General features: G+C 63.5%; 1 protein-coding gene across 3 annotated transcripts in view; it reads right to left on the minus strand.

Moving 5' to 3' along the window:
• Window positions 1-1,246: 1,246 nt before the first annotated feature.
• CSNK1G2 (casein kinase 1 gamma 2) overlaps window positions 1,247-13,985 on the minus strand; it is a 37,350-nt gene continuing 24,611 nt past the window's right edge. For 2 of the 3 annotated variants that reach the window (XM_084302935.1, XM_084302934.1), the window contains exons 3-13: window positions 8,652-8,692; window positions 8,040-8,109; window positions 7,466-7,614; window positions 6,864-7,098; window positions 6,557-6,642; window positions 6,094-6,178; window positions 5,846-5,994; window positions 5,443-5,526; window positions 3,857-3,961; window positions 2,236-2,342; window positions 1,247-1,784 (exon numbers count right to left, since the gene is read on the minus strand). In XM_084302935.1, coding sequence (XP_084159061.1) covers window positions 1,730-1,784; window positions 2,236-2,342; window positions 3,857-3,961; window positions 5,443-5,526; window positions 5,846-5,994; window positions 6,094-6,178; window positions 6,557-6,642; window positions 6,864-7,098; window positions 7,466-7,614; window positions 8,040-8,109; window positions 8,652-8,692 — 1,166 coding nt within the window. In that variant the 3' untranslated portion in view covers window positions 1,247-1,729. The remainder of the gene's footprint in view (window positions 1,785-2,235; window positions 2,343-3,856; window positions 3,962-5,442; window positions 5,527-5,845; window positions 5,995-6,093; window positions 6,179-6,556; window positions 6,643-6,863; window positions 7,099-7,465; window positions 7,615-8,039; window positions 8,110-8,651; window positions 8,693-13,985) is intronic. The other variant, XM_084302936.1, reaches the window with a different exon arrangement.

Genomic DNA, 13,985 nt, shown 5'->3' on the forward strand with positions numbered 1-13,985 from the left:
GTTCCCCACCGCAGCCAGGGGATGCGGCAGCAGCTGGGGCTGCCCTGGCTGCTGCAGCCCAGAAGCCAAAGCTGGGTTCAATCCTGAATTCAGGCAGAAGCGGGGCTGTGGTGCTGCGCCCTCCCTTGGGGCCGCAGGTACCTGATGGGTGCTGGGGCAGGAAGGGTGAGCACCCCCGTGGGCTGGTGCAGCCCCTCGTGCTATTTGGGGCCTCCCCTCCCTCCCGAGATGCTCGGTTTGGACAAATGCTTCAAAGCAGCCACAGATGTTCCCATTTTCCCCCACCCCCACCCTCCCCAGAAGCCTCAGCACAGCCTCAGCCCCACTCTCGGGGTAGAACAACAGGGTTTTGGTAAAGATAAGCGTGCCCCTCCCTCCCCCCCTCCAATGTGTGGTGATCAATACACACAACAGCGCGGGGTCAGTCACGTGGGAAAGCTGCAGTGGCCCTGGGGTGGTGAGGAACAGGGTGTCTGGGGGTCTGCGTGTGTGGGTGACACGATGGCTAAAAAAAACCCGGTCCCCTCCCTCCCTCCCTCGTTACCCCCCACTCCCCTGGCAGAATCGGACCCGGCCCCCCTGTGGGAGGCAGCGGGGAGCGGGCAGAGGCTGCCGGGACGGTGGCTGTGGCAGCGCTGGCCGTCCCGGTGCCCTTTGCCATCCAGTCACCGTCGCCAAGTGCCTCCCTGCCCACCTTGGCATGAGGCCCTGCGCCCTCACCCTGTGCCTGCCGTCACCCCGAGGGGCTCGGACACACGGCACGGGGGCTGTAAAATCAAGGCCAATAAAACGCTGCCACAGGACCTGCCCTGTGCTGCCTGACAGACCTAAAGCTGCTGTGGAAACAAATCCAGCCCTAAGACATCACAGCGTCAGAGAGGAGATGCTTTTCCTTCCAAGCTCTGAAATGTGCTCTCACGGGTCCCTCTGGTGCTGCCTGACACCGGCTCGGTCCTGTCCCGGTGCCCCCTGCCCCTGGGAGTCACTGGCTGTTCATGGCAAGACCAAACATCACTTGTATTGCTAGCAAAAGTGCATCGTAAAAAGAAGTGTAAACGCATTTTTTCCCTCCTCCCCGCCCCGCACGCACCCAGCACTTCTCGCCGTACCAGAGACCACAGCGCTCGTCACCACAGGCATTAACGAAAGGGGAGGGGAAACCTAACGGGGGACAGGGGCAAGGGGCCCTAACGAAAGAGCAGAATTCGGTAACACTGAAGATGACGGTCAAAGACTGACAACTCAGCACTCTGCACCGAGACTCACTTTAAATTAACTTAAGAGACAAAGAAGCAACAGAAAAAAAAAATTCCTCCTTAGCCCACTGCTCTCGAAATTGTCTTCTGCTTCTTCTAAGACAGCGACGTTTTAGAGTCTGTAGAGTTGATCCCCGTTTCAAACTAGGTATAGACTCAGAAGCAAGTGACGCTGTGGATTTGTTTCCGTTTCTTTTTTCTTTTTTTCTTTTAGACGGACGCAGGAACTTCAGCGAAGTCGGGCTTGGTTCGAGTAAACGGCCACGCACTGGGCGAGTGGCGGAGGAAAGGACAAGCAGTTTGGGGAGGCCCCGCTCCCCGCCTGCGCGTGGGGCGCCGGGGGAGGCCAGCTGGCTCGGCCCCAGCCCCGTCCAAACCGAGGGGCCGCCGCCGCCGGCTCCACGGGTCAAGATCCAGCCACGGCCAGAGGGAGAGGAGCCCTCGCGCACGCCGCTCCACCCGGCCCCGGCAGCTCACTTGCGACGCTTGGTGGTTTTCCTCTTCCTTCTCTTGAAGAAACAGCAGCACCTGGGGACAGAGGGGACCAGTCAGTGCCCGGGCCCAGATGGGATCAGCACCCCCGGGGGATCAGGGGACACAAAGCCTTTGGCAGCCTGGAGGGCCCCACCCGGGGCAGAATTGCCCCAGCACATGGCCTGGGTCGGGTGCAGAGCGCAGCGATGGCCACAGCAAGTGATGCTCACCGTGGTGGCACTGGCCCTGGCACGCAATGACAGCCACGGCAAACACCGCCCGCTGGAGCCAGGGGCTCCCCGAGAGGGACCGGCCCCAGCTGTGTGTGCGGGCACTGTGCCGGGTTTGGGAAGGAGCTGGGGGTGGTGGCCCTGCAGGGACGCCACTCGTTGGGTCCCCGTGAGGAGCTGCAGATGTTTGCTGGGCTGCTCCTCCCCCAGGGGGGCAAGGCAAGGCACCACAGCCCTGACCAGCCCCAGGGGACAGGGCCGGGACACATCCTTACTTTGTATCGTCTGTCACCTCCACCTCAGTGGGGGCTGTGATGGGGGCGTTCGAATGTCCTGCAGTTGGGTCATCTGTGTTCAGCTCTCCGTTGGTGGAGCTCATCACCTGCGGGGAAGCCCGTGTCAGTGCGGGGGCATCCTGCGGGGCACCGGCTGGTCCTCAGCCTCGTCCCCAGCCCCGTGGCAGCCCCAGGTGGTGGCACAGCCCCCCTGTCCCCCCCACCTCAGCCCTGCCCTGCAAGAGCCAAGAGCACCAGCATTCCCACACGGGGCAAGAGGACGGTGCCCTCGCCCAGCCAGCACTGCTCTGCCTCGGTGCTGAGCACAGCCGATTGCAATGACCCCGGGTCCCCTGCACACCCCCACAGGACAGGGGTTGCTGGCGGCCCCATGACGCTGCTCGCTGCCCCACATCATCCTTCTGCCAAGCCAAGCACCCAGACACAGCTCTCGTCGTTGGATCCCAAGCCTTGGCACTGCTGGGCCCTGTGGGGCCGAGCCCAGCACCCATCCCACAGGCTCCTGCCAGCACCCAGGGCCCCTGCCCGCTCACAGGCGGCAGGGCCGAGAGGAAAACCCGGTCACCGAGGCAGGGATGGGGTTGGCACAGGCAATGGGGACTTGCCTGAAAACCCCTCTGCTGCTCCCGCAAAGCCAGGAGTACCCTGGGGGATGCGCAGGCATCGCCAAGCTGCTTGTCCCATGAGGACGTTTGGCCCTTCGCCGGCTCACAGAGCTGCCGGCCGACAGCCACCGTGCCCAGCCAGCGGGGCTCCTTCAAGCGACAGCCCCCTGAAACCAGCCTGGGGACCCGTGAGCCACCAGCACCGCCTGCAGCACCGGGCGCGGGCGCAGATGGGAGGGAGGCTGGCAGAGCAGGAGCGGGGAGCAGCCGCAGGGGCAGGGAGGGGACGCTGGAGGAGCGGGGCAGGCTGAGCTGTCCCCACGGCCTGCCCTGGCCCTCACGATGGGAGCTGAGCGAAAGCCCAGGACCCAGCGGCTGTGGAGATCTGTCACGGAGCAGCAGGAACGAGCAGCGGCGGTGGGGACGGCAGCAGAGACGGAGTAAGCAGCACAGGCCTGGCTGGGGGGGGGGCTGAGGGGCCCCTGGTGCAGGTGTCCCCCCCCAAACCGCACGGACTGGAGCCGGCCAGCCCAAGGCAGGGGCAGGAGGCGGCGAGCAGGGGGCTGGCGGCGCAGGGACGGGACCAAGGCGGGGAGCCGAGGCTGAGGGCTGCCCAGGGAAAGGGAGGAGAAGCCGGGCTCAAAGCCGCCGCTCCATTCGAGCGATGGAGGCGAAGGCAAGTCCCCACCGGGGGTACGGCCGTGTCCGGCACAGACACGGAGCAGAGCCGGCGCTGTGCCCGTCTCCAGCTGCCCTCCGAGTCCCAGCGGCAGCCCCGGGAAGCAGCGCCAGCCTCGGCTGCGAGCCGGGAGCAGGGCCCCGGGCATCACACGGGGACAGCCCTGTGCCGGCGTGTCGCAGCCTGGCCAAGAGCCCGGCGTGCGCAGCCCCGGGGCTGCTGCCTGGCACGGCCGGCAGGCACCCTGGGGCCTGGCGCGGGTTGGCTCTGCTTTCCCCCAAGCCCGCCCATGCCCTCGGCGCGTGGTTGCGTGTACCTGGACGGACCCCCCGAGCCTGCCGGCTGCCAGGTGAGCTCCCAAAGGCTCCTCGGCAGGCTGCCCACCGGCCTGAGGATCCCACAACTCCGTCCCCTCGGGCGGCTGCTCGCGCCAGGCAGGAGGAACAGAATGAAAAGAAACAAAAGAAAAGAAAAGAGGAAGAAGAATGGGGGAGAGAAGGGAAGAGGTGGAGGGAAAGGGCGGGGAGAAGAGTGGCAAAAGGAGTCGAGAAAATAAGACATGCAAAAGCAAAACCATGACCGGAGCAGCTCAAGTTTGTGGTTGCGGAGGGCGGTCGCCCTGCGCTGTCCCGGTGGCTCCTCCCTGAAACCGCTGCTGGGACACGGGGGGCTCTGCACCTCCCTGCCATGCTCACACCACAGCCCCCACAAAGAACTGGGCTCTTCCCTCCGCATGGGGCAGCTGGGGCCACCCCGCCCCACGGAGCTCAGCCGCCCTGCGTGGGACTGGCAGCCACTCTGCCGAGGCGGGCGCAGCTCCTCGTGGTGACAGCACGAGGAACCGAGCTGCACCGTGCCTCAAGGGCTCCCCCAGCGATGCAGCACCGCGCTGCCAAACCCTCAGCACGACTGCTGGGGGTCATCGGATCCCCAGGTCCCAAACTGCTTCAGTGCTGTGGGAGTTTTGTGCTCTGGTTTCCCCACAGCCCTCGAGGAGAGAAGTCAAGCACGGCACTTCTCAGGTGCTGGAGGCAGAGGGCAGAGCTCACTGGGGGCAAGTTCCCAGGAAGGAGCCAGATGCGCTCTGGAGACGCTGCGCCTCCCTAGGGACGCTGCCCAGTCACCGGCCACCCAGGGCTGACGCGTGGCTGCAGGAGGACGGGCGCTGCGTGCTCGGCTCCAGCCCACCTGCTCCCCTTGGATGCTCAAACCAAGAAGACCAGGGTCCGTACAGGACAGCTTGGGGAAACGTGTGAGGTTTGCTCTTGCTGGCAGCAGTCCCCAGACCATGCTCCCTGCACAGCCACGGCACCAGAGTATGGCTGGCAGCTCGGCCCATCGCTCTGCCCTGCGCTGCCCCCAGCTTGGCCCCACGTGCCCGGTGTGGGGCCACACGCTGCTGAGCCGCCCCACACAGCCTCCCAGAACACCCCTCCCTCGTCCCGTGTCTCTGTCCCAGTGGTGAAGAGAAGTGGCACAGCAAACAGAGCAGCGCGTTGCCCCGGGGGGATGCAGCACCCGGGGGCATCGCCCTTAGCACCACGGTGGCTCGGTGTGTCCCGTGCTCACACCCAGCAGTGCTAAGCCCCGCTGGAGCTGGAGCTGGAGCTGGAGCGGGAGCTGGAGCCCAGCCCTGGCATTTCCCAGCTGTGCTCCAGCCTCCTGCAGCTGCTTCCCCCCGGCTTCTGCCAGCCGCCTGGACCCGGAGACACAGCCCAGGGTCCTCCACAAGCCTCAAGCCCAGACCCACAGGGAGGAAACCCTCCAACAGCCAGCACAGGGAAAAAGGACGCCGTTGTCCCTCCTCCATGAAGAGCCCCTGCTGGGCGCTGCATGGATCAGAAGCCCAAGTCACGCGTGACCTCGGTGCTGTGCCCCGGCCGGGGCTGCGCCGCTGCTCACCTGGTGTTTGGTGTGTGGCTGTGCTTTGTCTCTGTTCGGGGGCTGCACCTGCACCTCGCTGTGCATCGTGCCGATGGGGGTGGGCTGGGGACACAAGCACAACGTCAGCTGCACCCCAGAGGCCCTCCCGCCACCCACCACCGCCTGCTCCAAACGTACAGAGCAGCTCGGAATCGGGGCCAGACCCCAGCCCCTTCACCTCCCCGCCCGGTGTGTGGCTGCACTGAGCCCACGGAGGGTGCCCGTGGCAGAAATCGAGTCGCCAGCTCGGCCACTGGGTTCCCCTTAGCTCCAGGAGCCTCCAGCTCCCGTGTGACAGCTCCGATTCCCCAGCTCGGAGCTGGATTTGGGGCCCTCCTTCACACGAGCGCCCCGCACCATCCCCGGCTCCCTCCCCACTCACCAGCGGTTTCCCTGCCCAGTCGTATTCGTAGTCGAACACGTAACCGTTCCTCTCGAACAAGTCTGTGAAGAGCTTCCGCAGGTAGTCATAGTCGGGCTTCTCGAAGAAATCCAGTCGCCGCACGTAGCGCAAGTACGTGGCCATCTCCTCTGCGGGGACAGAGCGGGCTCAGTTGGGGCAGGGGGACAAGGTGCCAGGCCAGCAAGGGGCCAGGCTGGGGACAAGGACAGGCCACGCAGAGCCCTCACCTGGGAAGTTCTCACAGAGCACCTCCACTGGAGTGGCTCTTTTGGTGTCGCCGATCTTCTGATACCTCTCCTTTAGCGTGTCGGCCTGGCAGAGACAAGGAGCAGGTGAGGAGGAGAGGGGGAGGCACTGGGCGCTGTCAGACAGGCAGCGGGGTCTTGGTGCCCCTGGCCCTGGTGGCAGTGAGAGCTCACTGCTGGGAACCTGCCCGGGGCAGGCTGGGGGTGAGCGCAGCGCCCAGACAGCCACTGGGACGGTGGCTGGGATATCCACAGAGGGGGGGCACCAAGAGGGGGCCCCTGCAGACACTCAGCACAGCCAGGGTCAGGCACAGAGCTCAGAGCAACAGCCCTGGACTCCACCAAGGCGCCGACCCCAGGGGCCAAAGCTTTCTTCCCCCATTCCTGGCTGCTGCCCGGGGCAGAGCCAGAGCCACGCGTGGGGACAGCAGGAGCTGGCGATTACCTTGAGGCCTTGCCAAGGAAGGCTCCCGCGGAGGAAGTACATAAACATGTGTCCTAACGCTTCCAAGTCGTCCCTGCGGCTTTGTTCTGAGCGGGGCAAGAAGCAGTCATAAGCACATTCCCACCACAGCCCCCTTCCCTGTCCCCACCAGCTCCCACAGCACCCCACGTCCCCTGCCAACCCCCCAGGCTGCAGCAGAGGCTGTTTGTCCCCAGCCCCACCACCAGCAGGGGGGAGCTCGTGCCCCGCAGCCCCCTTCCCTCCCCATTTTGGCCAAGGCAGGGCTGGCGGCACGGCGCACACGCACCTTTCCCCAGGTGGGTGTTGATGCTCATGTAGCGTGCTGTCCCCGTCAGGCTCTTGTGCTCTCGGTAGGGGATGTGTTTTTTGGTCTCGGGGTCTATATACTCTTTGGCCAGGCCAAAATCGATGATGTGGATGGTGTGCTGCCGCTTGCTGCCCGGCCGCCCCACCAGGAAGTTCTCTGGCTTGACGTCTCTGTAGATCAGGCTTTTGGTGTGGACGTACTCCATCCGCGTGATCTGGGGGCAGGAGGGGAGGTCAGCACCGCGGTGGAGACGCGCCAACCGCAGCCACGGACACAGCGCCCCGTGCCCTCCTCCCTCGGGCCCTATTCTGCTCAGACTGCCTCGACCCAGCCAGCAGCCCGGCTCCCCTCACACAGAGGTCCAACCGCACCTCTGACAGTCACAGACACCTGGCCGTGCCTGGAGCAGGGCGAGGCAGAGCACAGCTCAGCCAGGGCCACCCGGCACGACCCACCCTGCTGGGCACAGGGAACGGCCCCGTGCCTCGTCCCTCCTGTATCAGGGAGAGCTCAAGGGATGAGGAGAGGCCCGCCCGGCGCTGGGGGCCCCACGCAGCCCCCCGGGGAGGTGCGGTGCTCACCAGCTGGATCGCGATCATCAGGACGGTCTTGAGCGTGAAGGTCCGATCACACAGATCAAAGAGATCTTCCAGGCTGGGGCCGAGCAGCTCCAACACCATGGCGTTGTACTTCCCGCAGGGGCCAAAGTAGTAAACCTGAGGAATTCCTTCTGCAAGAGACAGAGCAGGGGCTGTCAGCGGTTGCGGCGGGGCCGAGCAGCACGCGGCCACGATGCCACGGCCACGCCGCTCCCGCAGCCAGCACGGGGGCTGCTGGTGGGGGGTCACCGCAACGTCCTCCCCCCAGGCTGCAGGCAGCCCAGCTCTGCTCCTGGCAGAAGGGCGAGGGAGACAGCTCCATCTGCACCCCTGACGGCTGCAGGGGAAGTTGGGGAGAAGAACTAAATAAAAAGGGATCAAAGATCAGATGTGGCTGTGTAAGGACAGCCTCTCCCAGCTGAGCAGATGGACGGAGTGGCTCGGGCTGGGGAGCGAAGCTGCAGAAGGTGCAGCCACCTCTAGAGAAGTCTCTCCCTGCCCTGGCCCCATCGCCCAGACACTGGCTGCCCGCAGCAGCTCAGCCCCGGCCCCGTACCTGCATTGCCAAGCTGCTTGTAGAACCGATACTCCAGGTGCAGCTGGGGGGCCCGGGACTTTATGGGTTCCTTGGAGGAGAGAAGGAGAAGAGGTGAGGCTGTGGCACAGAGCGGGATGCTCAGGAGGTCTGGCTGGCAGACCCCTCCTTCACAGATTGGCAGCAGCTGGGGCTGGCAGCATTCAGGGGTGAGAAACAACAGTGCAAAATGAAGACAAAGAGGCAGGGGATGGGGAGAGGAAACCAGCCCACGCGGGAGCCTGATCCGACCCCTCCAGAGAGAGCCAGGGGCTGGGGGAGGCGTTCACAGAGCTGGTGTTGGCGGCACCACACTCTCCAGGAGCTCTCTGCGCTGGTACCAGCTGAAGGGGTGCTGACAGCAGGCCACAGCCAGCTCCTGGTGAAGTAAAGCCCCAGCTGTTCTCCCCAGGGCTGCATCACCCCACCTGGAGTGACGCTGGCTGCCTGCATGCCCTCAATTCCTAGCAGCGAGCGCAGCTCCCCTACGCAGCCTGTCCCGACCCACTTTAACAGGCTGGGCAGGGCGAACAATTGCCCTCTGAGGCCGCCCAAACGTTCCCCCCCACCACCTCGGACCACAAAAAGACTCACCAATTTGATAGCTACGTATTCGTTGGTGTAGAGGTTCTTTCCTGCAGGGAAAGACAGAACAAAAGGCATTGGAAGTGAGCGAGCCTTTGCATTACCCCCCCCCACGCCCTCTGCAGTCCCCAAGGGACTGCACAACATCCCCAACAGGTTCGGCAGCTCCCAAACCCAGAACCAGGCCTCGAGGCGTGAGCAGGAGCCGGAGCCCACTGCGCTGCGTTGCAACACGCCTGCTAATTACCCCCAGATGGGGCACCCGCATTCCTCCCCCGGCTGCTGGGGGCCGCTGCCAAGCTCGCTGGGAGGGGGCAGCTTCCCTGCGCCGGCCGTTCCTCCCCGGGGGGCTGCTGCAGCCGCCCTGCTCCGGGACGGGGCCGGGAGGAAGGGGAGGCCCCCGGGGGCGCAGGGGCAGCGTGGCTGCAGGACCGAGGCCCAGCACCCAGCCTCCCCCCTTGGGTCCCACCGTTAGATGGAGGCGAGGCAGCGGGGCTGGGAGGAGCTGAGGAACGGCGCTGAGCCCAGCAGCAGGGAGGATTTAGGCCCTCAGGTGCCCCGGCTGGGAGCAGCCCCGCACGGCCCCACGCTGTGCGAGGAGCTGAAGGCACCGAGGTGCTGTGGGAGGGCTGGAATGCCTTTGGGGGCCCAGGAGAGTTGGAAGAGCTCCCCCACTGCCCCAAAGCCCCGCTGATGGCTTCCTACAGAGCTCAGCACCTTCACTGCAGGGTTTTCACGCCCCCAGCTACAGAAAGGTTCAGCTACGGCGTCTGCGCCACAGCCAGGAGGGCAGGAGGAAGGTGCTGCACCTGGGGAGCGTCAGCACCACCTCTGCCCGAGGTCCACAAAGAAAAAGGTGAGAGGTTTGCAAATGGCTCAGAGCCCCTGCTGCCAGAGCTCTCCGGGCCACCAGGGCCATGCAGGCAGCCCCTTCCCACAGCACGAGGGCCAGCAGCCGCCCCGCTGAGGCTCGGAGCTGCCTCTGTCTCCTCGGATTTCCTCGCAGCAATTTGCTCAGGGCACAGGCTCCTCCTGGCATAAGATTTCATCTGCTCCGACTGCTGCTCTCCACCTGAAGCAGCAATAAATCCTTGCCGGGTGACATCAGAGCCAGCTGCTGAGCGCCAGAGTCAGCGGCAGGATTACGGGAGGAGGGATGAATGGGAGGCATTAACAGAGCGGCTCCCGCTAGGACGGGGGGAGGCAGGACGGTGCTGGGCCCCCGCGTGCCCTAGCCACAGAGCCTTGCTGCTAGGTCCAAAAACTCACTGCTGCCTTCAGGGCAGTAACATGCAGCCCTAAAACCATGGCAGGGTTTTCCCTGAGGCTGGGCTGGGTCTTAATAGGGCAAAAAAATCAACAAATACACAGCAGGAGAGCTGCAGCCCTGCTGCTGGTGGGACACTAAAACCGGCCTGTAAGGGAGCTGGCCGAGAAACGAGTCCAAATCACTTGATGCCCCCAAATCATTTCATACCCCCGTGGTTTGTCCCCTCCTGTGGTGCTCAGAGGGCTGGGACAAAGCTGCTAGGAATGAGGAGCAGGGAGAAGCACTGGCAGCTTGGATGCCCCAAAATTGCTGAGTCCTGGGGCTGCCCCGTGAGCAGGCAGCACCGCTGGCCTCACAGAACCAAAGGGGGCTTGGAAGGGGGGGAATAAGAAAAAAAAAAGTGGCAGGCCGGGAGGCAGCAAGCAAATATTTGCCCTTGCAGAGGCCTTTGCCCCGCTCAGCGCTGGCGGCGCCTCCAAATGGGGCTGCGAGCACCTGCACGGGGCTGCCCGTCAGATCACCGCCACGCCGCGGGGCTGGGGGCAGCCGGGGGGGCCTGGCTGAGCCGCGTCACATTTAAAAGCCAGCCCTGGCTTTCTCTTAACACTCCCATGCCCCCCTCCCGAGGGCAGATTTGGCAGCGGTGGGATCAGGCACCTGCTCCTGCACATCACGGCCCAGAGAGGGGCTGGGCTCCGCGCCGTGCCCCCAGACAGAGCTCCTGCCCTCAGCAGCAGCGCAATGGCACCGCCGTGGCTTGTTGGGCTCCTGTGGCCCCCGTGCGAGGCAGCCCCATGGCACAGAAGCTCCCAGCAGTGGCCACGAGCTGCCTCGGCACAGGCAACGACAGCTCCTCGGAGTGGTGCTTTTTAATAGATCAGAGGGAAGGAAGAAAAAAAAAAAAAAAAAAAGGTTATTTTAGAGTTTGACCTTCCTCTGCAGGAGGCTGTGAAAGACCAAGGGGAAAAACCAGCGTGAGCTGTCCGCGAGGGAGGCCAGCGGCTGCCCAGCAGCAGGCCGGGGGCTTTCCTTTCCTTTCCTTTCCTTTCCTTTCCTTTCCTTTCCTTTCCTTTCCTTTCCTTTCCTTTCCTTTCCTTTCCTTTCCTTTCCTTTCCTTTCCTTTCCTCTCCTCTCCTCTCCTCTCCTCTCCCGCAGCTGCCCAGGAGCTGCCCGGCAGCGCTGCAGCTCGGACCCGTTGTGGCACCCAGCTGAGGCTGCTCTGAGCCCTTCGCGATGGGCGAGTGGGTGAGGACATCTCCGCAGAGCCGAAGCCGGAGCAGCGTTCAGTGCAGCGCGCTGACCACTGCCTGGATTTTCTTAGGTTACCGTCTGTGCCCCCAGCAGCAGCCCGTGGGCAAGCAGGAGCCTGCGTGCCGTGGGTGAAAGCCACAGCTCAGGCTTGGGAACGTCCCCAGCAGCTCACGCGCTCCCTGGGCAGGGACACGTCCCCAGCGACCTGCTGCTGGCTCGTACGCTGCACAAGGACCCACTGCTGTCTTCCTCTCCCTCCCCGATGCTGTCTTAATTTTTAAAGAGAAGTTAACTTCCATCTTCTAACTTCGAAGGAAGACAGCTGCCATATTTCCACTCTGGGGTGGTGAAGAGGGGCAAGCACAAAACACTGCAAACAACGAACGTCCACAAGTTGAGTGTAAGAAGACCAAAAGCAGCAGCTCCTGCCGGATCCCCAGATCCTCATCCCACCTCCCCAAGGCAGCACAGACAAATGGCTGCTCCTGCCTCCGAGGCAGCTCTGGGGCAGTCCGGCACTTGCACAGCACCCAGGTGCTCCAGGCTCCAACCTCAGACCTTTCTGGAGTGTTTTTCCTCCAGCAGCACTGTTACACCAGGCCACGGCCTGGCGCAATGAGCAGGATGCCAAGGGCAGCGCGGACACCGAGGGGGGATCCACGCACAGCTCCGGCAGCCAGGAAGCCCTGGCCAAGTCCTTCCCCTTCTGGCTGCCCGCAAGCGCCCCACACCTCCAATAAAAGTTTATTTCTATTAATTATGTTTAACAAACGGCCCCTGAGTTTGCACACCTCCAAACCTCGGAGGACGTGTGTCCCCAGCCAGGGGCTGAGCGGCGCCTGCCTCCCGGTGCAGTGGAGTCGGGCAACGCGGCACCTGCTCGAGGACAACTTCATCCCTCTCCATCCCCCGCTGCTGGGAATGGAGGAGTTGCCTCCAAACGTGTTTCTGCAAGATCTCTGGGCTTTTTTTTTTTTTTTTTTTTTTAAAGGAAAAAGCACAAAGAATTTTTTTTTTTTTGAAGCGCTGAGTTACACTTTGGCCTCCACAACCTGCCTGCTTTGAGGACTGAACGCTTCCTTCCCAGGGGAAACCTGGGTGCCCAGCATGCCAGGGAGCATCCCTGCTTCCACCACCACGGCACAGAGGGATCCCTCCTGACCCCTGCAGCTCCTCTTGAGGAATCCCTACTTAATGTCAGGTCTCAAGGGCATTCCCGGGCCCTGAGGCAGCTCAGAGGCACACCGAAGGAAGAGCGATGCGATTTTAGAAGAGCCACGTAGCTGTGGCTCATGCTGCTGCAGTGAGGTCTTGTGCTCAGCCCATGACGGCATTAGGGGTAGGCTCTGTGGGGTGGGACGGGGTAGGAAAAGTGCACAGAAGGCCCAGAAGCTGCCCTGCACTGCCCTGGTGCCATACCCAGAACACAAGGAGCCTGGTCAAATCAGGCCTTGGTGCTGAGCAGCAGGATCAGCCCCAGCTGTTTTGGCTTTCTGCACAGTTCTCTTCCAACTACAAGAGTTTGGGGAAAAGCCCAAAATAAAGCAGGGCACAAGAGCAGGACCTTGGAGGATGTGCAGGGCTGGAAGAGGTGGCACAGGCTCCGAGGGCACCCGGTCCCAGGCATGGGTGAAAGGAGCAGCTGCTGGGCCCAAACACCAACGCTGCCGGGAGCCTCCCTCCCCTGGAACAGGCAGGAAGGAGCAGAGCTCTGCCCGCTGCCAGGGACGGACCCTCAGCCGCGGGTCCTGCAATTTAGCAGTGATCCCAGCGGGGAGGTCGGGGGCAGGATGGTTGAGGCTGGCAGCAGGCAGTCTGTGGGGCTGGGAAGAGCTGACACCAAGCTACTGTTACCTCCCCGCACGCAGGGCTGGCTCGCCGAGGTGGGGAAACAGGGCCAGGGCTGCCAGCGGCTCGGGGCAGCCTCCACCTCTGCTCCTTTCAAACCCCAAGAGCCCACCAAGACCCCGCCGACTGCAGGCTTTGCTCGGAACTTGGCTCGACAAGGCGCTGGTTGGAACACGGCGCAGCAACGAGCCCCACGGCGGCACGAAGCCCCAGCCTCTCCGGGGAGCGGCTCTCTGCCAGCTCCCTCCGGCACAGCCCTTTTCCCAAAGCGCTCGCAGCGCAGCCAAGGCTGACGCCCTGCCTGGCACCGGCTCTGCCGACGCATCCAACGCGCATTCCTGGAGGCAGCCAGCCTGCACCACGGCCCTGCCCGGCCTCTCCCGGCTGCCCGATGCCCACCGGGGAGTTAAAAGCCTGCTGAAAACCTCCTGGGGCACTTTGCCTCCTTGGGAAAGAACAACCCCCCCCCCCTTACCCCGCTCCGAGGAAGAGTTTGCTTTTGAATCTTTCCTGATAAATGTGGTTCAGAATTGAAAGTGACCGCGAGAATTTTGGGGTTTTGTTCAGCCCTTTTTCTCTCCCCTCCATAAAGTTTCAGGAGGGTATGTGAAATGAGCCGGTTTTACCAACCAGGGAACTTCCCCAGAACGACACGCTGCCCCTTCCCCAGCAGCCCAGCGCCACGCAGACCTCCCAAGGCAGAGGGCACAGCAGGAGGGCAGCATGGGGAGCTCTGGGAGCACAGCGGCACCTCGGCACACGTCATCCTCCGAGGGATCCTGCACCAGGAACACCAGGACTGAGCTTTAGCGCGATCTATGAGGAACCCCCAGAGCAACAGGTATGGGAAAGAGACAGAAACATCTCTGCAATCGGTCCGTCAGCTCTGAGAGGGGGTTTGGGAGATGAAGCACAGCGGGGAGGTGCCGAGGGAAAGAAAGCCCCACGACAGGAGCGTGAGTTACCCCAGCACA

This window comes from Netta rufina (genome assembly GCF_964035555.1).
Source record: "Netta rufina genome assembly, chromosome: 28".
Classification (NCBI taxonomy): domain Eukaryota; kingdom Metazoa; phylum Chordata; class Aves; order Anseriformes; family Anatidae; genus Netta; species Netta rufina.